General features: G+C 45.4%; 1 protein-coding gene across 1 annotated transcript; it reads left to right on the top strand.

Annotated features, from left to right (window-relative positions):
- Positions 1–3: 3 nt before the first annotated feature.
- Positions 4–6,198, top strand: LOC146202147 (pancreatic triacylglycerol lipase-like). The gene is made up of 5 exons (XM_084584079.1): positions 4–268; positions 2,551–2,817; positions 3,698–3,944; positions 5,393–5,587; positions 5,817–6,198. The coding sequence occupies exons 1-5, from the start codon at positions 101–103 to the stop codon at positions 6,059–6,061; spliced, it is 1,122 nt and encodes a 373-aa protein (XP_084440205.1). The 5' UTR covers positions 4–100; the 3' UTR covers positions 6,062–6,198.
- Positions 6,199–12,313: the final 6,115 nt, after the last annotated feature.

Below are 12,313 nucleotides of genomic sequence, written 5' to 3'. Positions count from 1 at the left end.
ATTTTCAGTCTTGTTCGCGGAGAAGTGGACAAGTCGCTTCGCTTAGAAACACTCTAGAGTCACGTATTTCGATCGAGGCTAAGCGCGAATTGCGAGCAATATGCATTTCAATATTTTCTTATTTCTTTGCTTAACCTTCTGGTCGTGGTTCAAACAAGGAGCGATTGCGGAAAACATCAGCTCTGCGGACGAACCGGAGATGGACTTCGAAGCAATTCGAGAAAACATCGAACATGTAATGAGTCAGCAGACGCCTCACAAAAACAAGGTAAGAAGTATAAACGCAGCGTTCACCCCGTAGGCGAAATAGTCTACACGTATGCATTGGCTTGTTTTCTGCTGATATGCACGAAATACGATATGCACGATATAGACGTGCGACGTTCCGAAATCTTTTTTGTTTGCTGCTGACAAAGTGTCGTTCCGCGAAGCGTTTCATCCAGTTTTCCATACTGTGTATATGCACTGAATGTCACACCTCGGTTACCTGAGAAATATATCTCCTCATATGTTTCAACACTGGCCCCAATCAAAAGAGACAATGAAAAAATTACGGAAGGCAAGAGCGAAGGGCTTCCCCTTCTGTACCTCTGCAGACGATATTTCACATCGTCAGCAAATGTCGTCTGCTAGTAGCGTTGTTCCGGTCAAGCCGCTCAGGGTAGTTACTTAATTGGTTATTCAGTTGTCTTTATAGCATGCGAGCACGCTTAAAACCATGCTTAAGTGTCGCGAAAAGGGGTCATGTTCCGACCATGTTCAACAAGCCCAGTGATAACAAGGCAACCCACCTTTTAGAAATTAACTCCCAATTGCTTTTCTTTACAGCTGTTCAATAACTTAATTTCAGTTCGGGCGATACTATATATTTTTACAATTGAACTCTGCTTGTGTTTTATCGACAAATTGTGACTGTTCGCACTTTAAAATTGCCTGTAAATGAACTGTTCACAGTGGCAGAACGTTTAAATTGAGTCCAGGTAACTTTCGCACACAAAAGATGCACGCATTGAATAATCGGACAAAGGCAGTAATTTATTCCTCGAAAATGACAATTGCCAAAAGAAAAACCCTGAAACTTTCATTCTGAAATAAACACAGTAAAAGCCCGCCGTATTTCCAAAAAATAACAACCAGAAATTTCGAACCCCTACATGTAGGTAAAGCAAGTAACCCTGAATATAATTAATTAAACAAGAATGTAAGACGAAACAAACTGAGCCGTTATTTGTTGAAACATAAAACTGCGTAGGACTGTCGACCACGTGGCTGATTGGTGTAGGTCAGGCACGCATAAGAGAGATGGCCCTCCCCGATATCCCCCCCCCCCCCCCCCCTCCGGCCTTTTAACCCTGGTTCTCTTGGTAGTGGTTGTTCAAATTTTCAAAATTGTTCCTACCATCCCCATTCCTTCTCGCTTCCTGGCTACGTGCTAGTACAGATACCCGAATTAGTGCGAGCGCGGTAGCAGGGCAGAGCGTAGCAACAAATATATCACCGCAGTGTCATTAGAAAGGATCAGAAAATTAGCTTACAGTGTAGGCCATATTTCATGAGCATCGAATCTACCGGGCAATGCAGAAACATATTCGTAAAAACGCTTCCATTGTTGCTTGTATAAGCGGACGACGAAAGAACTACATTCGCATACAGCTTAAGTCTGCAGTGACAACCACATTGTGATCCCCGGTGACTAAAAGCAGTTTCTTCTTAAAGTTTTTCTTGTTGCCTAAACCAGAAGCTAATTGCCAGAAGAGATTATGAGCTGAAGAATTTTGATGCGTCTTGCTTGTTTAATACAGTATAGTAAAGCATTAAAAAGCCTATTTTGTTTGGCTTGCGATTGGAGCTGCCCACTGTTACAAACTGCTGCTTTTATTTTTTAATTTGTATCTTACTATAATAAAACCAGTAACCAGGCAAAAGTTTTCGAGCAGTAATGACCTTAGTGCGAAGAATTAGATCTATAATAGCTGCCACAGTTGAGTTTAATCAAGCTTCGTCACAACTGTATATCGATAGCCTCTCATAGACTTCGATGATATAAAATTATTATGCGTGGCAGTTTCATTGGTAGTACACTTTCGCCATCCTCAAGCTAGGCCACAGTGATACCAGCAAGGGTGCTGTTTCACATGAAAAAAAAAAAAAAAAAAAAGGAATACAAAGGTTGCTGTCCGATTCGCTTCCCGCTGAATCTCCGCTGCAGAATCATTTTCATCCGAAGATAACGAGGAGAAAAACGCTCCACATTATTTCGCTATTGCCACTACGTCTTAACGAGCCTGATAAAGAAAAACTAAATAAGTAGGGACTTAATTTTATAACTGAATACTAATAAAACTGAACTTTAATACCAGTTACTCGGCCCTATGGCGGTCATTTCCCGGAATTTTCTTTTCGGAAACCTTAACCAAGAAACCTCGGGGAACAGCCCTCGGATGCTTCACATATTAAAAAAAAAAAAAAAAAAAAAAAAAAAAAGAAGAAGAGACTGCTAAATATTCAAGAGTGTCATGACCGTCTGTGACGCGAGTTTAAACCGTACAGGTCTGCTACGACGTGGTGGGCTGCTTCGACCAGAAGGGTCTGCTAGCGCACATACAACTGTTGCCCAAGCCGCCCGGCGAGATCGCTACTCGCTTCCGGCTGTACTCTCGCAGTGGCAGCGACGTGCTCGACATCTATGCGGCCGGCGGGATGACCCTGTCTCGAGCCTACCGGCCAGGCGCACCGCTCAAGATCCTGGCACACGGTCTTGGAGGAAGCGGGAACCTTACCTATCTGCACCAGATGAAGGACGCCTTCCTCAGGCTGGTGGGGAAAAGCTCCTGCGCTCATCGCGTATGCGCAACGTAGCGTGATTTTCTTCTGATAATTATTCAGCCTTGTCTATTCAATATCTGAATACAATAAAATACACAAAAGCAAAAAGAAAGCTCAAGTTCGAAATTTACGGTAGCGATGTAAGACTCGCGTCATCTGAAAGGTAAAGTTGAACAGTGCAATAGCGAACAGAATTACAAATAACTTTTTCTTCAATCTATGAAATATTACGCCAAAAATGAACGTCGCAAGATTTTGCAGTTTTGATACTGCTGGCACTCCCTACAAGAACGATTCAAATCATGATTTTAACTTACTCGCACGTTGTATCAACTGCTTCAGGACAACCCGAAACTAAAATATGGAAATATGCTTTTTGAAGTATATACATGCGATTCTGCGGCGCAAAAGTACCAGTATTGATGGATATAAGAAAATAGACGAATAATGTTAATTAGTAAGGTGATTAACAATTTTCTGATAATTAATCGAGTCACCCTAGGAACGAGTCACCCTAGGAACGGAGGACTGGAGGGAAGCGCCAGTCAAAGAACGCCAGTCATAATATAGTGCTCTAGAAGATTCCAGAGCACTATAGTCGCGATGTAAATACGTGGGCGCAAACTTGAACGAGGCACGAAGAAAAAGAAGACACCTGTGTCTTCTTTTTCTTTCTGCCTCGTCCAGTTTGCGCCCACGTATTTACATCATGAACAGCCTACAACTAGCCCGACTTTCTATCCTTAATAACTAGCCATTTTCTAATATAGCTGCTGGCTCTATAGATATCAATAAACGGAGGTTTACCTTTTCCCTATCTCGTTACCTTTACCGAGTGACCTCTGTCTCGTGCCCGCGCGGGAACACGCAGGAAGACGGCAACGTGGTGGTGGTGGACTGGGCTCTCGGTGCCTCGCTGCGGGACTACGTACAGGCGTGCGCCAACGCCGAGCTGGTGGGACGAGAGGTTGCCTTTCTCGTGTCCTCACTGACTCACAACGGACTTGTGCTGCCTTGGAACGTGCACATGATTGGCTTCAGCCTGGGCGCCCAGCTGGTGGGGTTCGCTGCCAGGAGGCTGGCACGCACTTACGGCCTGAAGGTCGGCAGGCTTACAGGTAGGTATTCAACAGTTTACTCACGAGGATTGAGCGTGTTCCGTCTAATCTGAGCAAAAAAAAAAAAAATCCAAAACTGGAGAGGTGAGGGGCCGCTACCAGGTTGCACATCAGTTACATTTTTTTTACCCAGTTCCAACCGAAACTCTTGACAATATATATGGGGCTCAATATGTTAAACACGTTAAATACGAGATTTCGCTTCGCTTGGAATGGAAATATGAAGGTATACGTTAGCGCGTGTGCTATACGTCAGAGCATGGAAGATATGCTATGGTTGCGCGGCAGCATTTACGGGCCATTCGTCGCTGGTAAAACGTGGCATCAAGCTGGGTACCGCTTGAAGTTACCGTTTGATGCAAGTGCAGTGGCACGCGGCTTGGCTGCGCAATTGCCAATGCCGCCGAGGACGTATCTACCGGCGGCGTATGTATACCGGACAATGCTGTAGCGTGCTTCTATTGGTCTGATCACATGCACTTGGGCAGCTCACTGCGCCGACAGTATAGTGCAAGCCACGCGGTCGTACTTTCGCGCTACGTATATGAAGGTGTATAATAAAAAGTTATTAGATAACCGGTTAATTTATTGCAAATCAAGCCCAAAGGTTTCGAATGCGAGGCAAGTTCTGCAGACTTTTCCTAAGAGCACTCCCTGGGCGCCACCATATTTCTGGTGCGAGCACGATCCCGAGCTCCTGCACCTATTCACAACAGACGAAGGCTTTTTGACACCTGCGCGTATCCAACGGAAAGGTCTGTAGCACGTCACGCAGTACGACATTATACTATGCGGACATAAACGACTGAATTTGTCGTGGCACCAGGGAATTCTATGCCAGCATATACTTTTCTTTTGTTGTTGTTGTTCAGCCCTCCGAGGTAGCGCAGTGGTTACGGCGCTCGATTACTGTTCCCAAGGATGCGGGATCGAATCCTGACCTCGGCTGCCGCTTTTCGATGGAGGTGAAAGGCGAGGCGCCCGTGTGCTGTGCGATGTCAGTGCACGTTAAAAAACCTCACTTCGTCGAAATTTCCGGAGTTCTCCACTACGGCGTCTCTCATAGCCTTAGCCGCTTTGGGACGTTAAATCCCACAAACTACAAACCTCATTTTTATTCATTTGCTGGCAGCAAAAAATAAAACGCATTAACGTGTCTGTAACAGAGTGAAAGAAAACTTAAAGGCTAAACTCGTTCAGCGCAAAACTGAGCGTATTCGTATAGTGTAGTAGTTCCTTACTGCACGCCGGACCAAGCTTGTAAAGAAGGTAAGAAACCATCACCTCCACAATCGGGAACGAAATATCTCTACCCTCCTGGAAAAGGCTGAAACACAACTTACGAGAGCGACTGTATAATGCTCTATCGCACTTTCAATCTTTGTGATGCAATGTTTTCTCGTCTAATGTAACCAGTATATAAAGAGACAGTTCTGCACTTTACGCAGCTCTGGACTGCGCCGCGCCTCTATTTGAGCCTCGCGGTATACACCCCCGCAAGCAAGACGTGCTCTACTTGGACGCGCTGCACACGAGTGCCGGCTCTAACTTGCTGATGGGCCACGTCGGGCTGCGCAAACCATTCGGCCACGTCGACTTCTACCCAAATGGGGGAATTCAACAGAAGGGCTGCGAAGGAAAAGGTATGTACGCTTCATTCAGGAGATCTCGGCTATACTCAGGGGAGGAGGGCCCTGATTACACTGATGATGACACAGAAGCTTATAAGTGAAGTATGCATGGAAGAATGCATGTCGCGGCCGGGAACAGTTGTACTGTATATAGTCCTTAGTTCGTCACAGTGTTTGCCTTGCTTCATAATTTCGTACTCAATTGTAATTTCTGCTGGGATGCGTACGTGCATCTGTACAGGCCTGACCTGTTCGCACCAGCGCGCCTACCTCTTCTTCGTGGAGTCCCTGAGCCAGTGGACGCGCTGCCGCTTCAAATCTATCGCTTGGGCCGAGGGATGCCGCTTCTTCAGTGGCAGACGCTGCGGCCGCGGTCCCGCTACGGAGCTAGAGTTCGGCCGCATGGGCTACTTCAGCCCGTCGACGAAAGCTCGCGGCGTCCACTACCTGGAGACCAACCCGGAACCTCCATTCTGCAAGGAGTGAGGAACCAGCAGGGCACGCTGCGAGACCTTGGGAGAGGAAAACGATGTCGCCTTTCTACTTCATGGCGCATATTTTACCGTTTTAAAGACGAGGAAAAAAAAATGCTTTGGAAAATAAAACAGTGATCGTTCAATAAGCAGGCTGCGTCCAATGCATACAGAGCCGCGTGCATTTGTGCGCACATAAAACACAGAATACATTTTCTTTGGAGTGTTGCTAAAATGCTCCCACTCTTTGTGTGCTTGATGTGCATGAACGTATAACTGTCACCAAGAAACACTGTCCCGCGCAGAGAGCTCTTCACGTAAAATGATTTGTATTGTTTACTCGTCGGCTCAGAATATATATATATATATATATATATATATATATATATATATATATATATATATATATATATATATATATATATATATATACAATTATCTGCGCCATGCTGCGCCAAAAGTACGTCGGACGAAGCTGCGCCAAGCTGCGCATGCAAGCGACTCGAGCCTGACAGGATTTGCTAAGCTTATTACGACTTTCTCGATTTTGTAGGACTAAGTGAATATTTAAAATTTTGAACAATTTGTGAATGGCACATACCATTCAATCCGACCTGCATCGCCCTATAATTATTCGAAGTATTCGACCCTTCTGAATATTATTTAATTACGGGATTTTTTTTCTTTACCTGAACTCGGAGACAGCCATCGCGGATTACAGATGGCGTTCACTAGCTGCGAAATCTCATTTGTCACATCATTTCACTTGCTTTAATTTCTGTCGTGGAGTCGCGACAGCCAGCCCGCGTGGTAATGATAATGTTTGCATGAAAGCAGCGCTTTGAGGCCGTCGCTTGCGGGTCAGAAGAGGAGGTGCAGTATCTTGGGGAACGCTATAGTTTCGGACCATGCCCCAGTCGACGAATCCCAATCAACGCGCCCACAAAGAAAGCGAGCGATCGAGTGCCAGTACTGCAATGGTTTCCGACCACTATGTTATGAGAGACGCGGCGCGAGCGGAGACATATATATGCCTTAGGAAGATCGTGAATGGGCAAAACTGGCGGCGGGACAAATGCGCTCATGACATCGTTTCATGGCGACCGTTTTCTTCCCATACAGTTATCGCATATTAGAACTCGGTAGCTGTGCATTTTCAGTCACAGAGAACAAGAAAGCAGCAGGTTAACAAAAAAGAAAAAAGAAAGCGTCGAAGTCTGCCCCGCGCACTGCTGCATCTTGGGGCGCAGTTTCGTATTCCCGCCTCCGGCGTGCGACGACATTTCTGCATTTCTGCTCATCGCATCTTCGCCCATATGTGCAGAGATACAGATATGCGAGGGCTAAGCTGTTTATGCCCCCATTGATATCGGCACACGTTGAAGCAGCATTTCAGAACAGCTCTATGCGTTTAGACGTAGAGAAGAAATAGGCCCGCACACATTGTAATCCCAAGCTGCCTTCCTTTGTCTTTTCAAGCATCTTTTTGCGTTTTTACATGGCTTCATATAGCAGCATTTGACGTAAATATTTCGTAGCGTATACAACACTTCGAGATTAGGTACACTGCTGCAACTCAGCATTCTGTGAAAGCAAAAAAAAAAAAAAAAAAAAAAATGAAAGGGCTATGTTAGTTGTTCACTGAATAGAGTAACATTATTTTACAAATTATTTTAAGTTATTACTTGCAAAATAGAGCTTATTAATATTATTACTACTCTGATCCCCTTTTTTTTCTGTTGTTAATCAATGCCTGGCAACACTGTTTGAATTTGTGTGTTCCCATATTAAATTCGAAATTATTCTAAAAAATTCCATCTACCCTTCAGTTAGCAAGCTTAATGGCCTATCGTCCACAATGGCGCCTCATGCGCTTACCAATGTCCGATGATGCATCCAACTTTGCTGATGCTGTTGTCTTAACGCATGCATTGTGATCGGAGTTGTGCTCACGGCGCTCTAAAACGCGGCGCCCATTTCTCTAAACAATCTCCTTTGAAGCCCCAGGTCCCAAACTATGAACACCGGTCTCTCTCATTGCATGGACACCAGCGGTAGTACAAAAACGAAGAATGTGGAAGAATGCGGAAGCTGTTTTCTGAACGTGGGTGATACTGATCCAAAAAGTTTGCCTTTACGGTGGTTGGTTCCAATTGTACGGTCTAAACTACGAATAAATGTGCACGACACGGAGCAAATGTCCGGTTAAGCTTGTGGCGTAGGAGCAATTTTAGCGGTCACGAGAAAAACTTTCATCCAGAGATCAAGCTCCGCTCACCATGTTGACTCGGGGAAAAGAACAGGCGTTCTGTTCCCTGAGGTCGTCTCAACGTTATTAGCTGAGAATCACCGGGAGGCATTCGAAGCACTTCCGATCGTTTGGGGCACTCTGGTACGTGTTGTCCATTTCGCTGAACGATTCCTCCCCAATCCCTACGACCCGCTCCATTGCCAAATACAAGGACCGTGGTCAGACTGATCCAAGAAAATTGTTCCTCATCAACAACAGTTGCAATGACAGTTACGTTATAAAACTAAAAGAGGCTTCACTGAAAAGCAGCGTTCCACAAGAGTCCGTGAATGGTGGATGGGATGCCCAAAGGAAGGGGCTACATCGATAGCCGCCCACGACGAGGCGCATGCGCAAGTCGAGATGAGAGAGCGCCAGCAGCGAAATGGGAAGCGTGACAAACCAGGCGCTACGCCTCCTGGACCGGATAGCGCGAGAAATCCACGTACGCTTTCTAGGTACCACCGTTTACTCATTTTCACATGTTAAAATCTCTGCGAGCTACTTCCCATGATCACACACGCGCATAAAAAAAAGCAATAGCATCGCAAAAGATTGCACACTTAAGAATCACTACATCAGTACCGACTCCACAGCTCACCAACGCGAATCGTGCACCGAATTAAGAAAGCTGCTACTGCCTGCAACGAAATAAAAAAAAAAACGCTAACCAGGAGGAGTGATTTCTATTTATAACGAAACATAGTGGTCGCGCCTACTGATTGAACGTTTGTAATTAGCCGAAAATTCCGCTCGCAGTTTCTACAAATTGCATATATTTGCAGCTTGCTGTGGACGTTGGTTAATGGTCAAACCAAGTGCCAGGATCGAGACACTCATTTCTTCTCGCACCTTGGAAGTATGGGGGAAGTATTGAAAGATTCGAAAACCGAGTTTCGAATTTTTGCTCAACAACCTAAATGGTACATAAACATTACTTGAAAAATATCCCTCAATTCTTTCTTTCTTTGTCTGCTTTCTCACATTTTTTTTTTTTTTTTTCAACGAAAAGCTCCTGTTCACTGACTGCGGTGGCACGCCTTGGTGTGCACACATAAGGGACTATAGGGCTCAGAGAGAAGCGTCATTCGTCTTCCCCTCCAACCTATTCTTTTCCGAAAAGGTGAAGTGCCGCTTAATTTTCCTGAATTTTGGCTGCTGCCACCTGGATTCGAGATCAAGCGAGAGATCAGTTCCCGAAAGGCCATATTATTGCTTCCTTCTCAACCCCAGTACTTGGCTCTATATTATACGCTATTCGCAAAACGAGTTTCAAAGAAAACATTAATGCATGGAGACTTGATCCTCGCCCTCTCGTGTTTTGTATGCAAAGAAAGGGGCTGTAATTTAATCTGTCAACGAGGTTATCTAGTTGAAAAACGATATTTGATCTAAGGATCACTCGCGAGTTTTTACAAGTTCTCTATTTGGACGTATGCTTTCCTGGGAGCATTTTCCGTCCAACTGCCAAATATTTGTATTTTGTAAATAATGCCCCCTGCTCATTCTTGCTATCGCTCCCCTCTGCACCTCTCCTCGCTATCCTCTCCCTATCATTCGTCTTTCCCGCCGGCCGCAGCTAGAGTGCTTCAGATTTTAGATAGCAATTGCCGCGGCCGGCAGCACTCTTTTTCTCCCTTTTGTAATATTACTTCAATAAATGATTACCACCACCACCACCACCACTTTTTTTTTTTACCGTGGTTTTGTATAAAGAGCGGATTTTTATTTCGCGTAAATATTTATCTCCCTATGTCTCTCCTTTCCCCACTCCCCAACCTCTCAACTCTCCCTTGTTATTTCTTGCTGTCTCTGCTCTCTCTATGCCCCAACCTGCCTCACCTATTAAATAGCGGACGTTGCGGGACCTTCTACCTCAGGTATAGAAAGAAACTCACGGGACCCCGCTGCTCCTCTGAGCAAGATTCAGCACGCCGGCAGGGGCAGCGACCGCCTGTCCTTGACGCGGGCGCGGCGGCGCACAAGCCGAGTGTATGAAATAACCGACCGCAAAACGCCCGAGCCAGTGCGCTCTGGGAAGATTCAGACTTTCGGGCCACTCTCGCTGCTGCTCCGGGAAAGCGTATTGTGTTTCCTCGGGCCCGCGATCGACGCATCGTTCTATATACTCACCTGCACGGCCGCCGCTACCGAACAATCCAGCCTTCGACGCCTCAACTCGCAAGAAAGCCGTGAGCGTTCCATTTCGCCACAGACTGTTGTTCAATCGAATATTATATTCGCTTTTGTTAACCTTTACCTGACTTAGTAATATTTTACGCTTTGTTTTCTATGTGACTTTGGCCCATACTTATATCTAGAATACTTGCTTTGTTATCTTTATAGTCTTCTTTTTATCGCAGTGTTTTGTTCATTGTCGGATGTCCCTCTTGTCATTTAACTAGTCGTCTTTTATAAATATCTTGTCGTGGCGTTTTATTTTTTTGTATTGTAGTCTATTATTATGCAGTGTAATTCGGACTACTATTTATAAACAGTCAATTGTTCGTAAAAGGAAGCGACCTTTATTTGAACTTATTCCTCAATCCCACACCGACACACGTGCTTCACGGGTTGACCGGCCTAACTTTTAACTGTGTTCTCAAACCTCATAGAGGGACAACGGGTAACCGTAAAGGGGATCCCGTGCCTCTTTTGATCAAAGGCGGGAGTTTGTGACACTCTGCTTCTCGCCATTTCTTCACTGTCTCAATTCTTTTAGCCGGTCTCAGCTCGTGTGCTTAAAGGTGCGCTAAAGTGCCCCCTGTAAAATTTCATTTTCATTTTCACTTTTATTTTCTTTTGTAGGTCTCCACGAAAAAAAATAATTTTTCTCGCAGGCAACATAGCCACAAATTAAGCTAACGGCAATACAAACACTCGTGCTCTTTGCTTCCGCGAAACTCAACCTAATCACTCCGCGCTAGCCGATGAAAATATACGATAGTCCGTATAAAATACCCAACTTAACCTTTATTAATGTTTTTTCTAACATGCGTAAATATTCTTCAGGTAAAACTGCTACATAGTTGTGCTGCAGAGAATGTACAACCGAAACAAGAAGACTGTAGCAAGCGGACTGTGTTCACATGATCACTCTGCGTATTACTCCGCCAACAGCAAAGCGCGATCCCCTGAAAGACTCTCCGCACTCTGCTTCACTCCTCGAACTCTCTGCGAGGAGGTGAGTTAAAAGAAGGCGCGTGAGCGGCGACGTGTGATTCGATTTGAATAGGAAAATCAGCCACAAGAGAAAATAATTCCAAATATATGAGAACAGTAAGAGAATGTATATTGTCACGTAGCCGTTTAGGCCAGTAACAAGAAAGGTGATTTTAATAGGGGGTTGACCTAGTAAGCACAGAAAGAAGAGCAGGTCCAGAGAGCACTGAGTGACAGCAGCAGACTTCAGCTTCTTCTCGAATGCCACGGGGCCACTTCTTCGAGTCCGCGCACGAGACTCTCGATGAGCAGCCGCCTAGCGGCTGCTGTTGTACACGCTACATCACCCCCTCTCTAAAAAATAAATGTCAACTTGATGAATTCGAAAGGAGAGAGAAAAAAATAAAGCAAGAAACATGCGTTAGGCGGTGCGCTAATTTTCTCGCGAAAAGTACGGCTTCATGCACCCGACATGGACAACCTCGGATTTCTGCTGGCGACGAGTAGAAGAAAAGCCGTCCGGAAGCACTTCGTACGTGACGTCGCTCAGCTGACGGAGCACTTTGTATGGCCCAAAGTACTGCTTCAGAAGTTTTTCAGATAGTCCCCGACGTCTGCATAATAATAGACTACAATACAAAAAAAAATAAAACGACACTCTGTCGCCCGGTTCGAAAGTCACTACACGGTGGCGGTGATCGTAACGCTGGGCGTCTCGGCCTTGCTGGTTCCGGATGCGTGCCCTCGCCAGCTGTCGTGCTTCTTCTGCTTCTTCTGCGCGTTGAGTGAACTCCTCGGCGCCAACTTCGAGGT

The sequence above is a fragment of the Amblyomma maculatum genome, chromosome 1 (genome assembly GCF_055883805.1).
Source record: "Amblyomma maculatum isolate TAMU_Amacu chromosome 1, ASM5588380v1, whole genome shotgun sequence".
NCBI classification, from domain to species: domain Eukaryota; kingdom Metazoa; phylum Arthropoda; class Arachnida; order Ixodida; family Ixodidae; genus Amblyomma; species Amblyomma maculatum.
This window is presented reverse-complemented; position numbering and strand designations above follow the sequence as displayed.